The sequence below is a fragment of the Benincasa hispida genome, chromosome 4, assembly GCF_009727055.1.
Source record: "Benincasa hispida cultivar B227 chromosome 4, ASM972705v1, whole genome shotgun sequence".
Taxonomy (NCBI): domain Eukaryota; kingdom Viridiplantae; phylum Streptophyta; class Magnoliopsida; order Cucurbitales; family Cucurbitaceae; genus Benincasa; species Benincasa hispida.
In genome coordinates, this window is record NC_052352.1 from 33427212 (window position 1) to 33452790 (window position 25579).

The window sequence follows — 25579 nt, forward strand, 5'->3', positions numbered from 1 at the left end:
AGAATGGCTTAACAACCTGAGGAATGAGTAACGAATAAAAACAACATGATGACAAATCCTATCCTATTGGAAAATGATCGCAATAGACCCATCTGGGACTATGCATCACCAAACCTGTATGATTTCTCCTCAGAAATTATGAGACCAGCATTAGATGGATCAAGGTTCAAGATGAAGCCAGTAATGTTACAAATGATACAAACAGAAGGACAGTTCAGAGGATGACGTGGTGAAGATCCGCACACCCATCTACGAAGCTTCATTGAAATTTGTAACACTTTTGTGTTCTCTAATATTTCCCTAGAAGAGGTTTGACTCACGTTATTTCCATTTTCACTATGCGATAAAGCAAGAAAATGGGCATACCCTCTCGAATCAGGAGAGATAACGTCATGGGAACAAGTTGTAGAGAAGTTTATGAAGAAGTATTTCCCTCCCACAGAAAATGCCAGAAAGAGAAAATTGATCACCAATTTTGAACAAGAACAAGATGAATCGCTCAGTGACGCATGGGCGAGATTCAAGAAACTAGTACGTGATTGCCCAAATAATGGATTACCGGATTGCCTCCAAATGGAGATATTCTATCATGGACTTAACTCTACATCGCAGACAGCTGCCAATGCGGCAAGAGCAGGAGGTCTTCTAGATAAAACATATGATGAAGCAAAGAATATTCTTGATCGCATCTCGAAAAACTACGAAGATTGCCAAGAAAGCGATTAAAGAACGAAGCCCAAAGAAGGTAATTCGAGTAATGTTACCATCGCATCATTACAAAATCAGATGAATGTGACGATAAACTTGTTGCAAGGCATCAAAGTAAACAATTCAGGAACTCAAAATGGGCAAGTCAATGCGATAGAGCAAACAAGCACCAACTATGTCGTATGTGAAGAATCGCATTCTTTTGAGGAATACCCACGAAATCCTCAATCAGTTTACTTTTTCAAAAACAATCCTTTTTCAACCACTTACAACTCGGGGTGGCGAAATCACCCTAATTTTTCTTGGAAGAACAACCAATAGCAAGGCAGTTAGCTTGTGGCTCAGAGAGAGGGACCGCCAGGATTTTTCCATAGAACTAATGGACAACAGCAAGCTAGCAGTTCTCAAACACCATCCTCATCATCCTTGGAAAACTTGTTGAAGCAATACATCGAAAAGAATGAAACAATCCTTCAAAACCAAGCTACATCCATCTGCAATTTGGAAATTCAAATGAAATTGCAGGAGAACTAAAGAACAGACCCCAAGGGACATTGCCTAGCTCAACCGAGTTTCCACGCAATCCAAGGAATATAGGAAAATAGCATTGCCAAGCAGTCACCCTAAGGAGTGGAAAGACGGCGATAGAAGTCAGAAAGGAGCCTTGCAAGACCGAGTTAAAGGAGCAATGTGCGATTGACAAAGAAGCCTCTATCGCAGACTAAATCAAAGAAGTCCGAAACTAGGGAACCAAAATATGCGATCACCTCTAAGCCTTAGACCATGAAACATTGAAAGTACAACTACCTCTGTTTCCTCAAATACTGAAAAAGAAACATAACGATGAAGGCCAATATTGGCGCTTCTTGGAAGTATTGAAACAATTGCACATCAATATTCCATTCAAAGAAGCGATAAAGCAGATGCCGGGGTATGCGAAATTTTTGAAGGACATTGTTTCGAAGAAGAGAAGCACGGGAAGATTCGCCACAGTGGCATTGACACAAGAATCCAACACTATAATNGCGAAATTTTTGAAGGACATTGTTTCGAAGAAGAGAAGCACGGGAAGATTCGCCACAGTGGCATTGACACAAGAATCCAACACTATAATTCCACCAAAGATACGCAACCCAGGCAGTTTCACAATACCCTGCTCAATAGGAGGAATCTATATTGGTCAAGCATTATGTGATCTTGGGGCAAGCATAAACGTAATGCCCCTTTCAATCTTCAAAGATTGAATGTGGGACATCTAACACCTACAATGGTGACTCTTCAACTCGCCGATAGATCCTTGGTGCAACCTGAAGGGAAATTAAAGGATGTCTTGGTAATAATAGATAGATTCATTCTACCTGCATACTTCATTATCTTAGATTATAAGGCGGATAAAGATGTTCCAATTATATTGGGACGACCATTCTTGTCTACTGGTTGTGTTCAAATAGATGTGCACAAGGGAGAAATCACAATAAGCGTCAACGGAAAGAAGCTCAGGTTCAATATTATCAAAGCAATGAAATTCCCAGATGAGGAAGGTTTATCAGATTTCGATGATGAACAAACGTGCGTTGAAAATTGGGAGTCCGAAGAGAATGAAGAAAGAGAGGATGTGACAGCATCTATTGAGACTTGCCATGCGATAATAGAGATGCTGAAGAATGATGAAATGCTAAACTTGGATGAAGAAAGAAAAGTACAGTAGCCCTCTTTAGAGCAACCACCCACACTAGAACTAAAAACTCTACCAACCCACTTGAAGTATGTATTTCTCGGCCAGAATGGAACCTTACCAATCATCATATCCTCTGTGTTACCTAAATAAAAAGAAACCACGCTGATCATTGTTCTAAAGAAATATATTAGAGCAATCAGATAGACGCTCGCAGACATCAGAGGTATTAGCCCAATGTATTGCATGAATCGAATCCGGCTTGAAGAAAAATAGAAGGGCTCAATAGAACCTCAATGTAGATTAAACCCTGCGATGAAAGAGGTTGTCAAAAAATAAATCATCAAATGGTTATATGTCGGCATTAGACCTTATCGCAGATAGCACGTGGGTCAGCCCCGTGCAATGTATTCCCAAAAAGGGTGGGATGACAGTGGTTCCTAATTCAAACAACAAATTAGTCCCCATGAGGACCGTCACGGGTTGGCGGATTTGTATGGACTATGGGAAACTCAACGCGGCAACAAAGAAAGATTATTTCTCCTTACCTTTCATTGATCAAATGCTCGATCGATTAGCGGGGAATGATTATCTCTGCTTCCTTGATGGGTACGCAGACTATAACTAAATTATGATCGCACCAGAGGATGAAGAAAAAAATCACGTTCACATGTCCATATAGAACGTTCGCCTTTTCTTTTGGATTATGTAATGCTCCCAGTACATTTCAAAGGTGTATGATGGCGATCTTCTTCAATTACGTTGAAGACTCGGTTGAAATCTTTATGGATGACTTCTCAGTCTATGGACAAACATATGAAATCTTTCTGCAAAACCTGGAGAGAATATTGAAGAGATGTGAAGAAACTAATCTAGTGTTGAACTGGGAAAAGTGTCATTTCATGGTCAACGAAGGAATTGTGCTCGGGCACAAGGTTTTAAGTAATGGGTTAGAAGTAAACAAAGCAAAGATTGAAGCTATAAAAATCTTCCACCTCCAGCGAATGTGAAAGCTTTGAGGAGTTTCCTAAGACACGCGGGGTTTTACAGAAGGTTTGTGAAGGACTTTTCCAAAATCGCTCGACCTTTGAATGCGTTGTTGGAAACTGATAGACCCTTTGATTTCAATTCACACTGCCTCACTGCATTCAAAACACTAAAGGATGCTTTGACTACAACGCCAATTCTGATCGTACCTGATTGGGCAAAGCCATTCGAACTGATGTACGATGCCAGCGGATATGCGATGGGGGCAATCTTGGCACAAAAAGTAAAGACAATGTTACACCCCATCACATATGCTAGCAGAACATTAAACTCCATGCAGGCGAATTACAGCATCACCGAGAAGGAACTTTTAGCGGTGATTTTTGCGATTGAAAAATTAAGACCTTACTTGTTGGGATCAAAGGTGATTGTCCACACAGACTATTCTGCGATAAGATATTTGATGACCAAAAAAGATGCGAAGCCTAGACTAATCTGATGGGTTCTCTTACTCCAAGAATTTAATATGGAAATAATCGACTGAAAGGGAACAGAACCAGGTCACTGACTATTTATCGCGATTAGAGAATCCAAAACTGGACCGTATCTAGTCGAAGGTGAACGCCTCATTTCCTAATGAGCAGTTGCTTAAAATTGAAGAACTACCCTGGTATGCAGATATTGTCAACTTCTTGGTCTGCAAACAATTCCTTGAAAACTACACATCCCATTAAAAAAAAAAAGGCTCATTCATGAAAGCAAATTTTACTACTGGGACGATCCAAATCTCTACAAGAGGGGACCAAACCAGATATTGAGACTTTGTGTTCTAGAAACTGCTTTCCATCGCATATTGTTTCAATGTCATGAATTACCCTATGGAGCGCATTTCGGCGGACAGTGCACAACAGCAAAAGTTTTGCAATATGGGGATTACTGGCCCACACTGTTCAAAGATGCACGAAAATACTCCATGAAATGCGATAAGTGCCAACGCACTAGAAGCATTTCAAAAAAAAAAAAAATGCGATGCCAATGAACATCATTTTGGAGGTGGAGCTATTCAATGTCTGGGGAATAGATTTCATGGGACCATTTCCATCGTCAAATAATCATAAATACATTCAATTGGTTGTAGACTATGTTTCCAAATGAATTGAAGTTGTTTCATGTGTTGCAAACGATGCGGCAACGGTCTCTAAATTCTTACAGAAAAACATATTCACTCGTTTTGGCACTCCACGTGCCATAATAAGTGATGAAGGGACCCACTTTGTGAATCACATTATTAGTAAACTATTGATCAAATATAATGTCCACCATAAGATTGCCACAACATATCACCCTCAAACAAACGGACAAGCAAAGGTTTTCAACAAAGAAATCAAGTCAATCTTAGAGAAGGTGGTGAACCCATCGCGGAAGGATTGAGCCATGAAGTTGGATGATGCCTTGTGGGCATATCGGACTATTTATAAGACACCCATAGACATGTCACCATATACGTTCGTGTTTGGAAAGGCTTGTCATCTGCCGTTGGAATTGGAATATAAGGCGATGTGGGCAGTTAATAAACTTAACTTTGATCTTAAGGTTGCAGGAGAAGAGAGAAAACTTCAACTACTAGAGTTGGACGAGTGGAGATTACAAGCGTATGAGAATTCCGAAATTTACAAAGAACGCACCAAGCGATGGAATGATAAGCGTCTTTGCAAGAAAAACCTCAAGACAGGTCAAAGGGTATTATTGTTCAACTCTAGGTTGTGTCTCTTTCCTGAAAACTGAAGTCGTGTTGGTCCGGGCATTTTATCATCAAAGAAGCATTCCCGCATGAAGCGGTGGAATTGACCAACGAAGATGGGACTAACGCATTTAAAGCGAATGGACAAAGAATAAAGATATATCATAGAGGAGATTTCCAACGCGAGAAAACCTCCATTGACGGGTAAGCCATAATAAAGAAGAAACACTCAGTCCCTGCAATGATAAGCGACATACATTCATCAGGGACGAAGTATATCCTTTTGAGTATCCTTTTTGTTTTTTTTTTCCAAGAATCTATTTTACTTTAAGCCAATAACAGTAGAAATTCAGTTGACGACCGTTGAAGACCATACTGTTGCAAATACATTGAACTTCCGATGACTATCAGACGGCGCAACAGGGTATGGAAATTAATATTGCCCATCCATGCAATCATTAGTGAGAAAAATTGCTTTGCCTAGAAGTCTATAAATACCCAATGTTACCAAACCAGAAACAGCGCGCGAAGAGGCGAGGCGAAGCCGAGAGAAGGGAATTCTTGAGAAGAAATTAATTTTTGGAGAGGTCAAGAGACTGCCGAAAACAACATGGAGGAGAGACACCCAACCCTTGCGAGAGCAAGAGCCTACAATTCGGGAAAGAATTGAATTGATAAGAGTAGTGTAAAAAACCAGAGGAAGCAACATTGCTTACCTGGCTTGATACTTCTTACACCATTTATTGTTTTATACTCAAAACACTTTATTTGCAAAAATGGAAACTTCATTTCAATTTATGATCAGTCTCTCCACACCATGCATGAGTAACTAAATTTGTGAATGGGTTGAGAAGTACTTAGTTAGCATGACTTAAGCTGTACACCTTATGCGATCATCTTATCTTATGTATGCTTCATTCATCATTTGGAGTACTTGAGAGAATAGTCCAAAGACAGAATCTAGGCTTGAGAGAGTCAGATTATATCGCATAAGCAAGAGTAGAGACTTAGAAATAAGTCCTATCTGCTACATTCCATACACATTGCATGCATCCTAAAAATAAGAAATGTGGCATTATGCATTAAGAAATGCAGTGTTTAATATTTGTGTATAGCATGATCGCATGACTTGTACAAAATTTTAAGAAATGCTAGCTAAAACTCTTCTCAACCATTTCATCACATATTTGTTACAACACCACCCTTTCATCGTCGCGCATTTAATTCCATCGCATTAGAAAATCTAAGTTAAATCACCATCTACTTCCTAATCACCATCGCAATAAGATCAGAGAGTCCTTTGCATATCTATTTAGTCATCCCTGCGTTCGACCCTAGACTTACCAGGACCCTAAGAAGGCTTATACTTGGGCTTTATTAGGAAAACTTGCATGATCATTGCATCCACACATCCTTTCATCGCATGATAAATCAACACGTCACATATCTTAGTGCAATTGGCGCACTTATGTATCTTGCTAATAATATAAGACCAGAGATTATATTTCCAGTAAATTTATCAGCAAGATATAGTTCTTCTCCAACAAGAAGACGTTTGAACAGAATTGAGCATATACTCCGTTATCTCCAAGGAACAATTGATATGAGTTTATTTTATTCAAATAAATCAAATTTTGATCTAGTTGGTTATGCAGATTCTGGATATTTATCTAATCTATACAAAGCTAGATCTCAAACAGGTCATCTATTTACATGTGGAGGAATTGTTGTATCGTGACAGTCAATGAAACAAACCATAACGACAACTTCCTCAAATCGTGCTGAAATTCTTGCAATTCATGAGGCTAGTCGAGAATGTGTATAGCTAAGATTAATGAGTCAGTATATTCGTGAAACATGTGATTTGTCTTCTAATAAAAATCTTCCAACAATATTACATGAATACAGTACAACATGCATATCCCAAATCAAAAAAGGATATATTAAAGGAGATAGAACACAGTATATTTCACCAAAGTTTTTCTATACTCATGATCTTGAAGAAAATGACGATATCATTGTACAACAAATTTGTTTGAAAGATAACCTGACAGACTTATTTACAAAGGCATTACCTATTGCAATCTTTGAAAAATTAGTGCATAACATTGGAATGCGCGACTCAGAGATCTCAAGTGATGTTTCCACGAGAGAGAGTCTTTTTAGGAGTATAAATTATATGAAATATGTACTAATTTCCGTCCACTAAGATTTTTTTCCCATTGGATTTTTTTTTCTAATAAGGTTTTGACAAGTCATATTTAATATATATAATGGACATTTAAGGGGAGTAATATTATGATAATAGATGTCTATTAGATGTTCATGCTTAATGTCCATTGACCATATGTCATGCCCCAATTTTTCAAAGTGTTGTCCATGTGTCTCAATATTACATATTATTAGTGTGTATGTAATCCGCCTCTACTTGCCAAATTGGCATTTGGTGGGTTTTGGGAGGTACACATATTTGACAAATTCCATGAAAATTGGAGAAAATGGAGAATTCAGAGAAAATTATTATTTTATATTTTGCTTATTTATTTATTTATTAATATATTATATTACATTTATTTTAATATTATATTTGATTGATATATGTGTTGTGGTTGCACTGTTCACAACATTTCTTAGTTTATGTACCAATTTTATCAAATTTCAAACTTTTCCAAAAATTCCATGGACACGTCGTTCATTTCTGTCATTTTTGTTAGCATATTGTTCTCTTATTAAAGCAGAAGAAGAAAAAAGAACGGCGAGAGCAAGAGAAAAAGGATTGTACTCCTCCAAGCCAAGGCCCACCAGATTCAATGGCAGAGCTTTGCTGACGAAAATAAATTCGAATTTGTCTCTACCTGCCGTTATCGGCTACTTTTTCTATAAAGCTTGAAGAAGAAGATAAAATCCAGAGCTTTTATCTCCCTGCGACCCTCAAGAAACCTCGAGCGCATTGGTTTTCTAGGGTTCCCTGTAAGTTTTCTTATTTCCTTTTGCCAATTTATCCATTGTAGTTATTGCTTGTGAAATTCTTATATATCGTCGCACTGGATGAAGAATGGAGATTCTTTTATTATTATTGTTGTTGTTGTTAATAATATGATATTTTAGCTGGGTGTTAGCTATTGAGGGCTGATGAATTTGTCAATTTCCCTCATGATAGAAATATTTCCAATTTGCTAGGAACATAGTTTTAGGTTTATTTCTGAACTATGATCTCAGGTTAGTTTGGACAAAACCACCACTTTAATTTCATTCCAAACCAAGGATCAGAATGAGAATGTTTGTGATGTTAAGGGTCTTTGTAATGTTAGTAAATAAGAAATCTTCTTTATAGTTTTATCTTCTTGTGGTATTACCCTTTAGGTTTTTCAAGTCAATTCTTGTTGGATCCTTCCAATCCAAATGTGTAATTCTTAGTCATACTGGCTTAGAGGTCCTAAGTTTGAACATTCGGGGTGGCACGGGCGCCATCAGTATAGGGGAGCAAAGCTCTGACTCCCGGTTATCAAATAAAGAAGAAAAAAAAAAGGAGTATTCTCAGATGAAGCTGTAACAAATCATTACTTTGCCATCATAGTCAGGGGTTGGGTTAAAGACACAAGACTTAACAACTCTTGTTGGGAATGTGAAAACTGGTGTGGGTAGGTTGAGTTCGATTTTTACCCCATTTGTTCAAAATCTGATGCTGAGCTGATATTTCAGTTCTGCAAAAATTTTAAACAATTTGCAACTTGATATTGAAAAGTGAAAGATTCAATTACTAGAGCCCATTTGATAACCATTTGCGACTTGTTTACCCTGGTTTTCATATTTCCTAACTAAACACTAAAATACTTGAACTAAATTCCAAAAACAATAACTACTTTTTTTAGTTTTCAAAATTTGACTTAGTTTTTTAAAACACTCTTAAAGAGTATATTACAAATCAAAGAAATCAATAGGCGAAAGTAGTGTATTTATTTATTTATTTTTTTAAGAACAACTACTTTCATTGAGACAAAATGAAAGAATGTAGGGGCGAACAAAAACATGCCCACAAAAAAAAAAAACCATCTAAAGGAAGAGGTTCCAGCTAAGTAAAATGTTTTCTATAGAATAGTTACAAAACAACTTTGAAATTGAAGCCTAAAGGGACACATGAAATCTCACTAAAGACCACACCTCACAAGGTTCCCTGACGCTCCCTCTAAACACACTATCATTCCTCTCCCCCTAAATATCCCAAACACCTGTACACCCCAGCAAGCCACAAAAAACGACCTTTCTCTTTGAAAGGCGGATGGAGAAGGAACTTTTAGATCATCATATGAACGTCTCTCTGACCAGCAATGCTCACGCATTGAACTCCTGCAAAAAGAAACTTCATATAGTCATCGCATACTGGCAGTTCCAAAGGAGATGATCCAGATCTTCCTCTGCCTCCCGACAAAGGATATAGCAAAAAAGTCTCACAAGTGAAGTTCTTCTCCTAACAAGCCTATCGAAAGTGTTCACATGACCAAGCAAGACTTGCCAAATAAAAAACCTGACTTTCTTAGGTTTAATCCTCTAAATCACATCAAACCCAAACACCCAAAGGGAGACAGATCTAATAACAACTTGAAGAAAGACTTACAAGAAAACTCCTCACCAAGATTCAAACTCCAAATACGAACATTCCGTCTCCCCTCCCTAAAGGTGCACCCCTCCAAAAGAGAAAGAAGAGAGGCAACCTCCGCCGTTTCCCTATTAGACAAATGACGACGAATCCCAAAAGAAAAAGACAGAGAGTTCTCATACCAAATCAACAAATCCGAGACTGGGCGGTTTTTAAAGGCAAACAAATGTAAACTTTTCCCCACCCACTGATCTTCCCAAAAGTACATTTCCTTACCATCCCCCACAACACACCGAACAAAATGAGAATAAGTAGGAAGCTTGACTGAAATATCTTTCTAAGGATTCCGATGTGTGCCTTTAACCCCTTTCTCTACCCAATCAAAAGGATGGTTATCGTGCTTGCTCACAATGATCCTACGCCGTAAAGCCTCGGGCTCAAGGGCGAAGCACCAAAGCCACTTTGCCAACAGGGCTCTGTTGTGAGTCCTTAAATTACCAATCTCCAATCCCCCCTGATGCATAGGATGCCCAACCACCTCCTAGCTCACCAAGTGAGAACCCTTCCCTTCATCCACACCTTCCCAAAGAAAGTCCCTCATTAAACTTTCTAAGCCTATGCAGACCGAACTAGGAGCCGAAAAAGGGAAAAGTAATACACAGGAACACCACTTAGCACCAATCTGATCAACGTTGACCTACCTGCTTTGGAGAAGAAACTTTTCTTCCACATAGAAAGCCTCTTTTGGATCTTCTTAGAAATGGGATCCCAGAATGTTATAGCCCTCGGATTACCTCCCAGGGGAAGCCTACGGTAATAGGCGAAATAAGTGTTATAAGCTTACTTTTAAACACCGAAAACCAAATAGTTATTGAACGAGGCCTTGGTATTTGGTTTTTGGTTGTGGTGAAAATCAAGTTTATAAAGACTACTTCCACCTATTGGCTTCTTTTTGTTATCTACTTAGGAGTGCTTACAAATTCAAGGCAAGTTTGGAAAACTAAGAATATTAGATTTTAAAAGCATGATTTTGTTTTTGGAATTTGGCTAAGAATTCAAATGTTTAGGTAGAAAAATTGAAACCACGGCAAAGTAATGGTGAGAAAACAAATACGATTTGAAAAATAAAAAAATCAAGAAATCAAATGGGACCTAGGTGTTTGATAAGACCCATGGGTTGGAGTTGGACATTACCCTCAATGAGATTCACCTTCATCTTTATATGCCATGGCATTTTGAAATTTTAAAGTTGGTCTTCGTATAGAAATCAAGGTGACATGGATTCGTTTTCTTTGCTTCCAGTAATCAGAAGAAAGTGAGGTGTAAAACTATTTAGTGATCCTCTTGGATTAAATGCTCACATGTCCATGCTTAATTTGTGAAGTATATCATTGTCACGATATATGTGTATGGGTTTATGTTATGATTTCATTTTGCAACTGCACCATACAGAAGTTAGCATTTATTAGAACCAAGTATATTTACATGTTCATTTTCTTATAAGAAACAATTTCATTGATGGTGAAACTACAAAAGATGGCCCTCCATATGGTGGATTTACAAAAGACTTCTCCGATTATATGTTTTAGACAGTTCTATTAGATGTTTTTTTTTTTAAAAAAAAAAAATGTGAACATAGTTATTGGTTGTAGACCCCTGCCTGGCCAAAAGTAAGGAAGACAGGCAAATATGGGCGACAAAGAGAAGATAAGAAGGTTGCCTTTTTCTATAAATTTCAGACTCAGTAAATTTCCTGTTGCATTGCTTTTTTAAATCTATTTTTAATTTTTATTTTATTCCCTAATCTATTGTGGCATCTCATTGCTGGTGTGTTGTTAACTTCGCGAACAAATAGTATTTTAGTTATTCTACAATTTGTTGTCTGTCTTCCATTCTTTTTACCCTTTCATTTCGGTTAGCAATTACAGTTGTTATGTTCCATAAACCCAGTGATGAACTGCCATTCACCTTTGAAAGGATGTATGGATTCTCCACAGTTGATGGCTTTGTGGAGATAGCTGAAAGCTCAGCAGAGATGATCAAGTATATAGCAAATGAACCTTCAACTGGGCTTTTCTACATTCAACAGCATACAAAAAATGCTGTTCCCAATGTTATCAATCTGAAGAATAGTGTGGTAGACAAATCTCATGAAACAACTCTGCACACTGAAGATTCGGAGGATTCAATCACGATGTTGAGGTCGATGAAAGAATGTGGGTTTCCTATTGCTGATGAGATGATCAGAGACATAAGGAAGTCCCTTGCTATAATGTCAACCAAACAACCAAGAAGGGGTTTGATACGTAATACTTCTGGTATGCTGCAGCAGCAGCAGCAGCCAGGGAGAATGAGCACTTGGAGATCGGCCACTTGGGGGCGAAGAGCAATTGTAGCCCCACTTGATGATGACAGTGGTGGTTATATTTCGACGGTATTCAAGTCGGCAAGAGAAAAGGCGAGCAACTTTAAATGGCCACAGCTTGAGATCAGGGAAGATCTTGCACAAGTTGAAGTTGATAAGCTACAACCACAACCTATCCAACCACCAGTTGCTCCTGCTACTTCTAGTTCATCACAGCCAGATATGGACACTGAGGAGTTGCCTCTGTCCAGTCAAGTTAATGATGAGTCGCAACGAGAGGACCAGGTTGAAGACAATTTGAATACTGATTTACTTTTGGTGTCCGATAACTTCGATGATTTCAGGGCTGATAAAGAAGCGAAACTGGAGGAGTGGTTGGGAGAATCTGGCGGCTTGAATGAAAGAGATTTGAGGACAGGGAAAGGCCATTAACATTGATTTTGAATAGTGTTAATGCCTTCTACAATGCGTTTTTTACTGTAAAAATGATCAAATAAAGATCACTCTAGACACGTTTTCTTCTTCCATCATTTTTGTCCGACCCTGAATTGCACCAGTGGAGTTGTATTTCCATAGCTTTGTAACATGATATTATTGGAATTATTATAAATATCATATTGCCCAATGTTTAGTGTTTTAAAAGTCATGTGTCATTTTTTATATTGTCCATGTGCTTTGTGATAATTCATGCTTGGTGTTCATCTAAGTTCATATCCTACTTACCACTTTGTCTATAAGTAGTGACATTTGGTGGATCTCAACATAATGCACATTGGTGAGAAATTCACTTCAAAATATCATTAATTTTCATATCAAATTTTATAATTTTAGTTATTTTATGATTTTGGTTATTTTATTTTAGATTATATTTTATATATTTATTATTATTATAAAAATATATTATTATATTATATTTTTTCTACGTGTTTCCGTCATGCTCCTCAATTTCACAATACGTTATCGGTACGAGTTCTTGTTGTTTTTCTCGCTAAAGGTATTTCGGTTTTTCCCTCTTTGTTATAATTAATAAATTTAACGTTATTTTGTATATTTAATATCTATTAAATTTCTACCATAAGTATAATATTTTATGAAAGTGTTGCCATGACAAATTTCACAAAATTAGAATTTGTCGCCCTTGATATTAACGACAATAATTATTTGTTATGGGTACTTGATGTTGAAATCCACCTAGAAGTTATGAATCTTGGGGAGACTATTAGAAGGAAATACGACATCCAGGACAAGGCAAAAATTATGATTTTCCTTCGTCATCATCTCTACGAGGGATTGAAAATGGAGTATTTTACAATAAAAGATCCCCGTATCTTGTGGAAAAATTTGAAAGAGAGGTATGATCCTAAAAAAACAATTATTCTTCCTAAAACTCGTTATGAGTGAATGCACTTGAGGTTACAAGATTTCAAATCAGTAAGTGATTACAACTCCGCATTATTTAAATTCACTTTAAAATTCTTGTTATGCGGAGAGAAAATTACTGATGCTGATATGTTAGAGAAGACATTTTCTACACTTCATGTCTCGAATATGCTCTGCAGCAACAATATTGAGAGAAAGGTTTTAAACAATGTTCTGAACTAATTTCATGTCTTCTTGTGGCCGAACAAAATAACGAGTTATTGATGAAGAACCACGAATCTCGACTAACTAGAACAACACCATTCCCTGAAGTGAATGTTAATAATCGAGGTCGTGGTCATCCATTTAAATTTCAAAAGAACCACATAAAATGATGATCACAAAGGAAAAGTTCCACAAGCTAAAAGTTCAAAGAGTGTTGAAAATAAATGCTTCCGATGTGGAATGACTGGGCATTGGTCACGTACCTGTTGTACGTCAAAACAATTAGTTGACCTCTATCAAGCCTCCCTGATGGAAAAAGAGAAAAATGTGAAAACAAATTTTGCATACCAAGATAATGACATATTTGACCTATCCCACATGACAAATTTGGATGTGGTGGACATTTTTGAACCTCTTGAAGGGAAGATTGACACAGTTGGTGTAACATCAAGTGTTTCTTTTGACTTTGAGATTATCTAAACTTAATGTTGTTGTTTTCTTTTATCTATCTTCATATTTTTTTTAGTAACTTTTGTATATTTTAAGTGTTATTTTTCTTATTGTAATTATTTTCTTTTAATGAAGAAACATGGATCATTTTCATATGTCAGGTGTTTAAAAAATGAGCAAAGAAAATTTATGTCTGGTAGACAGTGCAACTACACACAATACTTACAAATAAAAAATATTTTTCCAAATTGACAATGCAGAAAGAAATAGTAAATACAATATTAGATTCTGCAAACTTGATCAAAGGTTTTGAAAAATAAAATATTATTGTCTAGAGGAACAAATTTTACAATTGACAATGCATTGTTCTCTAGTCAATCAAAGAGAAATATTATAAGTTTTTAAAATATACGTTGCGATGGTTATCATATTGAGACTGATAGTAAGAATAATGTGAAATATCTATATATCATATCCACTGTCTCAAATAAAAAATGTATATTGGAAGAGTTGCATGTTTTATCTTTTGGATTATATTATACTCATATACGAGTAATTAAAATATATGCAACAATGAACCTGAAGTTCATGAATCTCACATATTTATAATTTGGCATGATCGATTGAGCCACCCAGGATTTATAATGATGAGAAGAATTATTGAGAATTCAAATGGACATCCATTGAAGAGCTAGAAGATTCTTCAATCTAATGAATTATCATGTGATGCTTGCTCTCAAGGAAAATTGATAATTAGATCATCACCAGCTAAAGTGGGGACTGAATCACTTACATTCTTAGAACGAATTCATGGTGATATATGTGGACCGATTAACCCACCAAGTGGACCATTTAGATATTTTATGGTATTAATAGATGCATCCGATGGTCACACGTATGCTTTTTATCAAGTTGAAATCTTGCATTTGCAAGATTACTTGCTCAAATAATTAAGTTAAGAGCACAATTTTCTGATTATACAATTAAGACCAATTTTCTGATCACACATCCTGTAGCTCATGTTCAAACATAAAACGTGTTTTAGTAGAATCATTCATAAAATATTTGCAATTAATTGCAAGACCATTAGCTAAGTTTCCTTCATTTGTATGGGGACATGCTATTTTGCATGCAACATCACTTGTATGCATTAGGCCAGTAGCTTATCATAAATACACGCCTTACAATTAGCTTATGGTCACGAGCCAAGTATTTCCCATATGAGAATTTTTGGGTGTGAAGTATATGTTCCAATTGCTCCATCACAACATACTAAGATGGGTCCTCAAAGGAGGTTAGGAATATATGTTGGATATGATTCCCCATCAATTATTAAATATCTTGAACTTCTGACTGGTGATGTATTTACTGAACGATTTGCTGATTGTCATTTTAATGAGACAAATTTTCTAACATTAGGGAAAAAATAAAGAAATTACATGGAATGCATCGTTATTGTCTCATTTAGATACCCATACAGATCAATGTGAACTTGAAGTTCAGAAAATAATTCATTTGCAAAATATAACAAATCAGTTACTAGATGCATTTATAGATGCAAAGAAAGTAACAAAGTCACATATACCCGCTGCAAATGTTCCATAAAAATTTGATATCCCAATACAACAAGTTGTCGCTAATGAGTCTGGAACACGCCAGAAGCGTGGTAGACCAGTGGGTTTTGAAGGTAAAAGTCCTCGAAAACGAAAAATAAGTAAAAAATACTTGGTTGAGGATGTAAATACCCATGAAGAAATCTTTGACATGACTAGTGAGGAAAGTGAAAAACCTAAAGATAATAATAAGATTTCAATAAACTATGTCATGACAGGAAAAAGATGGAATCGAATTAATGTAGTTATTGACAACATTTTTGCATATAATGTTGCTCTTGATATTATATCTAAAAATGAGGATCCTGAACCAAAATCTATTAAAGAATGTTGACATAGACAAGATTGGCTTAAGTGGAAAGAAGCAATCGAGGCAGAATTAAACTCACTTTCAAAGCGGCAGGTTTTTGGACCAGTAGTCCGAACACCAGAAGGTGTCAAACCTTGTAGGATACAAATGGGTATTTGTGAGAAAATAAATGAAAATAATGAGGTCACAAGATACAGAGCAAGACTAGTTGCACAAGGTTTTTCACAAATACCTGGTATTAATTATGAGGAGACATATTCTCTAGTGGTGGATGAAATTACACTAAGATATTTAATTGGTTTGACTGTGTATAAAAGTCTGAATATGCATCTTGTGGATGTAGTCACAACATATTTATATGGATCTCTTGATAATGATATTTATATAAGAATCCCAAAATGATTTAAGGTACATGAAACATATACATCAAATTCTCCAGAATGGTATTCAATAAAATTACAAAGATCACTATATGGATTGAAACAATCAGGACGGATGTGGTATAATCGCCTGAGTGGATATTTATTGAAAGAAAGATATCAAAATAATCCAATATGTCTATGTGTTTTCATAAAGAAATCACAATCAAGATTTTCTATTATAAATGTATATGTTGACGACTTGAATATAATTAGAACTTTTGAAAAGCTTTCGAAGGCAATAGAATATCTTAAGAAAGAACTTGAGATGAAAGATCTCGGAAAAACAAAATGTTTCCTTGGTTTGCAAATTGAGTGATGTGTTCGTAGCATGCGATGAAATGAATAATGATTATAAGGTTATAACGCTTTATTTTTCCTAGTAGAACCCAAGTGTAAGTCAAACCAGAGTCCTAGTAAGTCCAGGGTCGAACTCAAGGATTGCTTAGAAGTGTGCGATAAACTGATACTCAGATCTTAATGCAAATGAAATGTTATACAAATGGTTGATTTTTGGTATTATTCTAAATCTATTGCGTTGAGGGTTGTGCTTCAAGTGAAACAGTGGGAACAATGGTTATGGATACTAGCAAGCGATGGTAGAATTGAGAAGAATTTTCACCAACACTTCCTAAGCAACTAAATGAGTTATGCATTCAAGCAGTGCACTCGATATACGACCAACACTTTTCAGTGTATTTAGCCCCATTATTCTATCTTTAGGATGCATGCGGTGAGTACAGTATGCAAAAGATGAACTTATTCCTAAAGAGCATCTCCTCTTGTTTTACGAGTTCTAAATCTGAATTCTTTCAAACCTAGATTATTTGCTTAGAATAATCTTTCGAATTATTCAAGTGATGCGAGTAGGCATACATAAAACAAATGATCGCATAATTCTTTTGCTACTTAGTTCATGTTGGTTATATGCTTCTCAACCCATAAGGTAATTTAGCTACTTATGATAGTGATAGAAGAAATGAACAAAGAATGGGATAAACATTTATTCATATTGCATACATGAATTCTTCAATGTTAACGATACAACATAAATACACTGTAAGATAAAGGAAGGGATAAAGAATCAAGCTGTGGTGTACAATGTCTTGCTCCCTCTGGCTTTTATGCTGACTACTTCACTTAAATATCAAACAATGGAGCTTTTCTTCTTCCATAAGAGACCCAGGCCCTCACCAGGGTGTTTTTATGGTTGAACGAGAAGGATTCTTTCCAGAGTTTTCTTCTTAAAAGTTTTATGACCCTCGTATATTTTGCATGGCGATTGTATAGGTATTTATAGGTGTCTGATGATGACTTCTCTTCTCTCACTCATGATTGTGTTGATAAGGTGCATTGAATTCCATACCTTGATGCGCCACCTACAACCCGTTGAAAGTTCATTGAATCTTCAACAAAGTTCTCTAATCAGCTACCAACTCAATCTGAGATTTGACTTCCACCGTCCATGTCATATCATGCTTCATCGCCTAAGGTTGTCACATTAACTGGTTATGTGATCGTGCTTTTGTTTATGATATTTCTTGTTTGTTCGCATCAATGAATGTTTTGCATTAAAATAGCGACATTAGCTCAAAATTTAGATAGATCAGGCATTGGAGATGTATGATTGCATGCTATGATTATTTTATAAATTCTTTAGCAAAAATGTCGCATTTTTAGAGCTTTTTTTCTTATTCTTTTGGATGAGAAAGATAAAATAACTTGTATTTCTACAAGTTATCATTGAGCATTTAGTAGATGGAATATTTATTCATCTTATACAGGAAAAGTTTTGAAAAGATTTTATATAGACAAAGCATATCCATTAAATATTCCAATGGAAGTCCGTTTATTGGATATAAAGAAAGATATATTTCGATCTCGAAAAGATAATGAAGAACTTCTTGGTCCTGAAGTACCATATCTTAGTGCAATTGGTGCACTTATTTATCTTACTAATAATACAAGACCACATATTGCATTTTCAGTAAATTTAGTAGCAAGATATAGTTCTTTTAAAAAAAAAAAAAGAGATTGGAATGAAATTAAGCATATACTTCGTTATCCTTGAGGAACAATTGATATGCGTTTAGTTTATTCAAATAAATCAAAATTTGATTTAGTTGGTTATACAGATTTTGGATATTTATCTGATCTATACAAAGTTAGATCTCAAACAGGTTATCTGTTCACATCCATTAAATATCATGAGGATCGTTGAAACAGATCGTAACGGCCACTTCCTCAAATCATGCTGAAATTCTTTCAATTCTCGAGGCTAGTCGAGAATGTGTATGGCTAAGGTCAATCACTCAGCACATTCGTAAAATGTGTGACTTGCCTTCTAATAAAAATCTTCCAACAATATTGTACGAAGACAACACAGTGTTGGAAATTTCCTAAACTCGCAGTTCGTAAATGTTGTTAACATATTCTGTTTATTAATAAAAAAATGTTGTTGAGTATTTTATTAAATAAATTACTATTTATATTGCATTATTTTATGAAAATCCAATAAACGAATCAATGGCTATAACATGAATACTTTAACTTTATGTAGCGACATAAGAGAGAATCAAGTTCTAGTATGTAGTCAAAATGGTCTATAAGTATACATATGAGATTGGGTACCTCATCCTGATGACACTATTGGATGCGACTCATTTTGTATACTGATATAAATGATGTGATCCAATACTCATTATGTTGGGATTGGTGTCCTAATTCTCCCGGAGTCTCGTAGTTTGTAAACTGTACACATCGTTATGAATAAAATAAGAGTTATTTTATTTGGCATTTACTCATATCCAATAAACAAAGTTCCATGATTATTGTATGAAAACTTAAGCATGTATATGAGATATACAAGTAGATTATGCCTTAAGTGATAACCTAAAAAGGTCTATAGTATAAGAATTAAGGAAGGATACCTAATCCTGTTGACACTACGGATACGACCCGCTTTTCAAGTATTGTGAACTACTACAGATGGTTGATCCTGACTATTCATGTGGAGACATGCGAGCGGAGGTGTCCTATACAAAGAGTTTGTATAAGACCAGACCACGAGATGATTAGTCTCTTTATATAACGCCATTAATACTTAAGATTTATATCTCACCTAAACGACCATAGGTGACATGACCCCAATCCTGAGTGTTTTGGGAACTCCTGCCTTTTAGGGCGGTCCTTTGATTAGTATGGGTGAGAGTGGCAACTCAACAAAGTTACACAAGATGGAATTCACGCCTTCCCTGAACCAGGAGTAAGTAGATAGATTGCTTCCTTAAGGGCTGATTCTGGGTCTTGAACATAGTGGCCACAACTTCGCTTTGGAAGAGAAGACTCAGTCATAGTAGGACTATGACTTATGTTCATTAGAGAGATCAGTGGTATTTAAGGAATTAGATGTAACTACAGGGGCAAAATGGTTAATTGGCCCAGCTGTACTTACGAGCGATCTGTGAAGGGTTATCGCACTGTTGATTAGTTGATATGGATACAAAATATATCTGCAATAAAGAGAGTGTAGATGTCGGTCTTTAGTGGAGTGCCCGACAATTAACGGATGGTGGATCCTCTAACTAAAGAATTTAGTAAGTTATTCACGTACCGTTGAAGCTTCAAGCTACAGGTCTATGAGGTCCCCTTGGTAGGAATCAGTTCTTGGTGTTAGTTTGAAGTGTTCAAATTGACAGGAGGAAACTCAATTATATATGATATGATCAGTGTGATGTAAGAGATACATCAAGTGGAGGATTAATGTAAATGTCATTTACATTAAGTACTATAAAATAGAAAAAAGAACTATGGTTATGTTTCGTGTGATGAAATATTAAAACTATAGGTTATAAATATAATATAGTAAGTTGGTTATCGTATTTATTTATAATAATATTAATTATTGGATAATTATCTCTTTTTCTCTAATAACCAATTGAGTGGGAGATTATTGGTGGTTTTATGGTAACCGTGAGATAAAAGAAAAATTATTTTCCTAAATTTTGGAAGAGTTTCTACTTTTGGAAAAAAAAAACTCACGACATTGCTATCAAGTGAAAGTGTTTCACTAAACGATAGCTTATGGAGAGACTGAACGATCGTGGAGTGTCACTATACGATAGTTCACTCAGGTGGTCGTAGCTAAACGATCGCAGGGCATTGTCTATACGATAGGCTGCCTTCTTCTACACGATTGAGCATTTATCTATACGATAGAGACTTCTCATCTCCCACTTGCTCAATCGTCTCCACGATTGTTGTTCCTCCAATCTTGTCTTCTAACCAAGTCCATATAGAGCCCACACTTCTGGAATCTCAAACCGAGAATACCAAAGTAACCACTATGGTGGTGTCCTCACTCAACTCGACTGAGTTCGAGGTTTTAGAGGCCGTTTGTTGCGTTTCTGTTCATTGTTGATCGTAACGATTGCGGTCGTTTTGTTCGAGTGTTCATGTATTGCTGTCCTGAAGAATGAACAAGCATTTGTGATTGAGGGAGTTTGAAGAATGAGTCTTCAAAGGTATGATACTCTATCCCTCGATCTTATCTTAAAGCATGCTGTAATTTTGTATGTTGCATGACCTATTAGTTTCCGTTTTGTGACTGTAATTGTTTATGTTCAATTTCAAATGGAATTTGGAATGATCATTCCACTGCTCATGGAAATCTTCATGTTTGATTTCCTTCACATTTATATGGAGGCATGTGATTGTGGCATCATGTACAATGAGTTTGCATAAGACCGGACCTCGAACTAATCACTTTTCTTTATAACAACCGTTTACTGTTAAAACTGACTATCTCAAACTCAATGACCTAGGGTAACTCGATCTTAATTCTGAGCTAACTATGAACTCCTATATATTCGGGATTATTCTTTGATTTGCATAGGTGAGAGTAATCCAACAGCACTGCTCAATAAACCTCCCATTTTGGGGATAAGGCTGGATAGATAGCTGGGGACATAGCTTTGCAATATGAAATTCACTCCTACCCGATTTAGGGTTAGTAGATAGGTTGTTCTCTTAAGCGTTGATGCCTTGTTTTGAACAATGGGGCCCTGCCCTCTCATGGAAGAGAGAGTTATGATTTATAAGTTGGACTATAAATCAATTGTTCAATGGAGGATCGGTGGGAGCTTAAAGAGCAAGATGTATTTACAGGGGTAAAACAATAATCTTTGACCCAACTATAAAATACGAACGACCTGTGAAGGATTGACTTACTGATTATGGTTAAAATAGATAGAAATATATCTACAATAAGGAGAGTGCAACTATCGAGCTATAATGGAATATCTTGATAGTTAACGGTTTAAAGAGTTTAACCAATTAATTATAAATTGTTGGAGCTCATGATCTGTAGGTCCATAAGGTCTTTCTACTAGCTCGTAATTTGGATTAGCAAATTGAGTAATCTAAATGAGATTTGAAATTAGGGTTTAGAATTTGAAATGTTTAAATTCAATTAGGGTTTCTTTTAATTGTATTCGATACAATTGAATTGTTTAATTTTATCGAAAATTAAACGAAATTGGAGAATCAATTAATGTTTAAATTATGATTTAAATATTAATTTCATGAAATTAAATTCATTGTAGTAAAATTGGTATTTTATTAATTTAATATTAGATATTAAATTAACAAAATTAATTAAAAGGTTTAATTAATTAGTTTTATTTAAAATTAATTAATTGAATTAATTTTTTATAAAACAAATAAAAACAAATAAATTAGTTTATTTGTATTTTTTGATTTTAGAAATCATTTTTTTTAAAAAAAAATAAATAAAACAAAACCAATACAAAGTGGAAATTTCCAAAAGTTGGAAATCTCCACTATGGTGCAAAGTACCTTATTCATCCAATTTCACTCAATCTATGAAGAAGAAACTGGCCTTCATGTAAGCTTTGAATGTGCATGATGAAAACTTTATAAATTAAAGTGTTGGGCTGGATGATTAAGCTAAGCATTCAGAACTTCTTCAAGAACTCTGCAAAATTGAAAACCCTCCAAACCCTCTTCATATCTTCATAAAATCCAGCTCAATTTAGTGTTTTCACCATACAATCCTTGCAAGAGAATAGTAGAGAAGATCTTCATGGTAGTCTACTTGTAGATTGAAGCATATTTACGTGGAGCTCAGTTGGTGTTGAAGAGGTTTCATCAAAGGTATTGTGTTCAACAAATCCTCTTCTATAATTGCTACTTTGAAGCATGTTTTAAACTCAAATTAAGTATAATTAGGGTGCTTGTTGATTCTGATTTTCTCAGTTGCATGTTAATTTACTCTATCACATGATTTGCATAGCTCAAATCAAAGGATGATATATTAAAGGAGATATAACAAAGTATATTTCACCAAAACTTTTTTACGCTCATGATCTTGAAGAAAATAGCGATATCACTGTACAACAAATTTGTTCGAATGATAACCCGATAAACTTATTTACAAAGGCATTACCAATCAAAATTTTGAAAAATTGGTGCACAACATTGAAATGCGACGACTCAGAGATTTTAAGTGATGTTTTTGTGAGGAGAGTAAATATATCGTATTATTTTAGGAGTATGTATTATATGAAATATGTACTCTTTTTCCTTCATTAGGATTTTTTCCCATTGGGTTTTTCCTAGTAAGATTTTAACGAGACATGTTTCAGATATACATACAGTATATATATACATCTAAGTGGAGTATTATAAATATCATAAAAATAGATGGCCAATGCTTAATGTCCTAAAAGCCATGTGTCATTTTTCTTATTGTCCATATGCCTTGTGATAATTCATGTTTGTCCATGTAAGTCCACATCCTACTTGCCACTTTGCCTATAAATAGTGACATTTGATGGATCTCAACCTAATCCACATTGGTGAGAAATCCATTTCAAAATTCCATAAATTTTCATTTTTAATTTTAGTTATTTTATTTTAGATTATATTTTATATATTTATTATTATTATATAAATATATTATTATATTATATTTTCTCCATATACATGTTTCCATCGTGCTCCTCAATTTCACGACAGAAGTAAATATTTATTGGAGTGTCGTATGTTCACTTTTTACGTTTCCACAAATGTGATAATTGAATAAAAGATTTGAATAAGATTATACGTAGAAAGTACTAGACTAGATGGTCTTGGAGATTAGACTGATTGGTTATTCGTTGGTTTGTTCTTTTGTTATGCCTAAGAATGAGGTTTATATATGTATAACGTATGTATGTATTAATTGATTTATTTTATAAATAATTTTTGTATGATTGACCTTATAGTTGTGAGGTTGTTTGGGCCAGTTTTCGAAAGTAATAAAGGATGATTTTGTCATTGTCAAAATGCATCAAAAATGTGTTAATTATCCAAACTACCTCTTGCAATTTTATTGAGTGCGGCATTGAGATCATTTATACCAAAGTGTTTTACACGTTAAGGTTCTTCCTCCCTCATGCTTAATTAATTTAATACAAATAACGCTTTCAGATGTTAAAATTCTTTCTCATGATAACTAATCCAATATAATAGTCCTCTTACATGCTAGAACTCTTCCTCCCTTGCGTTTAATTGATCCAATACAATAATGCTCTTACACACTAAGGTTCTTTCTCTCTCATACTTAATAATTAATTCATTACAACAGTGTTCTCATACACTGACTCTTCCTCCCTTGGCTAATCTAATGCAATGCTTTCACGTTCTTCCTTCACACTTAACCAGTTCCAAAGGTGAATAAATCTTGAATTGATAGTGCATTGATCCCTACATATTAAAGGTATTTTTGTAATCGTCCACAACCATGTTTTTTGTTTTTATGAGTGGAACCCCCTGATTTATAGTGCCTGACCGTTGTGTACTTATAAAATGAAATATGTCGAAATTATTTTGTTTTGAAAATAAATATTCGATGGTGGTTAATTCGATAAAATATGATATGTAAGTTTGCAATCGATTTTGTTGGTATTGTTCAATGAAATTTAATCCAATACAACAATGTTCTCTCTTCATCCCTCTACATTTAACTAATCCAATACAATAGTGCTCTCACACACTAGGACTTTTTTTTTTCTCGTACTTGTACTCCTCTTCATTCATTCCCTCCTACTTGCAATTGTCACGACACTCTCATTGGCCCTCCTCCTCACACTCTTACTTGTGCTCGTGTTTGCCACTCTAAACCTTCATTGATAGTGGACGAAGAGGAGCACAGAATGATTATCCTTCATTTTCAAAAACTGAAGCAAACAACGTTAACCCTCCAAAATATAGTAATCCGTATAAAAACCCAAGAATAAAACCTTATTATTTTTAGTTAGGCATATGATAACGTGGTTTCCATGAACATAAATTCTAGATGTCTTTATTCTGTTTCATTACTCTAGAAATATGTTTTGTTGTTATTAATAAATAACTAATCAGATTAATTCAAACAAATAATATAAATTAATTTATTACAAGTTATTGGTTATTTTGACACAAGTCAAATAATCAATTACTTTTGTACCTATCCATGGAAAGTAAGTCATACAAGCTGATGAGTAATTCAATGGAGAATTATATGAATAAATAAATGTATACTTAAGGATAGATATTACACCACACAGAAGTTGCAAACCTACACCCTTAGCAATTCTACTTCTACATTCCTTCTTTCTGTTATAGTAGTGTACAAGTAAACGATTTGCCAACATTCTTTCCCTTTTTGGCTTCAGTAATATTCACCAAGCATAGGATAATGTTGCTCTAATTAATAATCCTAATAATCGATTTTCAAGTATACAATTCAAAAACATCACATGTCCATATTGGTTGCTTTGAAGCTTCCAGGGAACTGGAAATGAAGAAGATCCACTCAGAAGGTGCTGATTCCTCTGTAAACTCACCATCATAAAGCTGAACCAGGTGCTGAAGTTGATGCTTTTTTCTCAGCAAAACAACCTTAACATCTCCAGATTATGGCTAATGGGTAATACTATTTCCAGGTCAGTAATTTCAGTTTCATTGAGCGATTTGGTTAAGGCATACACTCCAAATGTGTATTGGAAGCATTTGACGTTTGAATTCCAGGTAGGTTACAGAGAATGAGACCTACAGCTCAACCAGCTGCATAGGGATCTATGTTTTG

General features: G+C 35.2%; 2 protein-coding genes and 1 non-coding gene across 7 annotated transcripts; 2 read left to right on the forward strand and 1 right to left on the reverse strand.

The window, feature by feature from the left end:
• Positions 1 to 450: 450 nt before the first annotated feature.
• Positions 451 to 557, reverse strand: LOC120076947. The gene has a single exon (XR_005481692.1). It is a non-coding gene; the product is annotated as a small nucleolar RNA R71 (small nucleolar RNA).
• A 4247-nt stretch (positions 558 to 4804) lies between these two features.
• LOC120076172 lies at positions 4805 to 5155 on the forward strand. The gene has a single exon (XM_039029941.1). The coding sequence runs from the start codon at positions 4805 to 4807 to the stop codon at positions 5153 to 5155; it is 351 nt and encodes a 116-aa protein (XP_038885869.1).
• Positions 5156 to 7827: 2672 nt separating this feature from the next.
• On the forward strand, positions 7828 to 12715 carry LOC120075565. 5 transcript variants are annotated; one of them, XM_039029059.1, is made up of 2 exons: positions 7828 to 8081; positions 11628 to 12715. In XM_039029059.1, exon 2 carries the CDS (start codon positions 11642 to 11644, stop codon positions 12503 to 12505), a length of 864 nt encoding a protein of 287 aa, XP_038884987.1. In that variant the 5' UTR covers positions 7828 to 8081; positions 11628 to 11641; the 3' UTR covers positions 12506 to 12715. The 5 variants fall into 5 exon arrangements, with proteins under 5 accessions (XP_038884987.1, XP_038884988.1, XP_038884990.1 ...); XM_039029060.1 differs by having other exon boundaries at positions 11637 to 12715; XM_039029062.1 differs by having other exon boundaries at positions 11686 to 12715.
• Positions 12716 to 25579: the final 12864 nt, after the last annotated feature.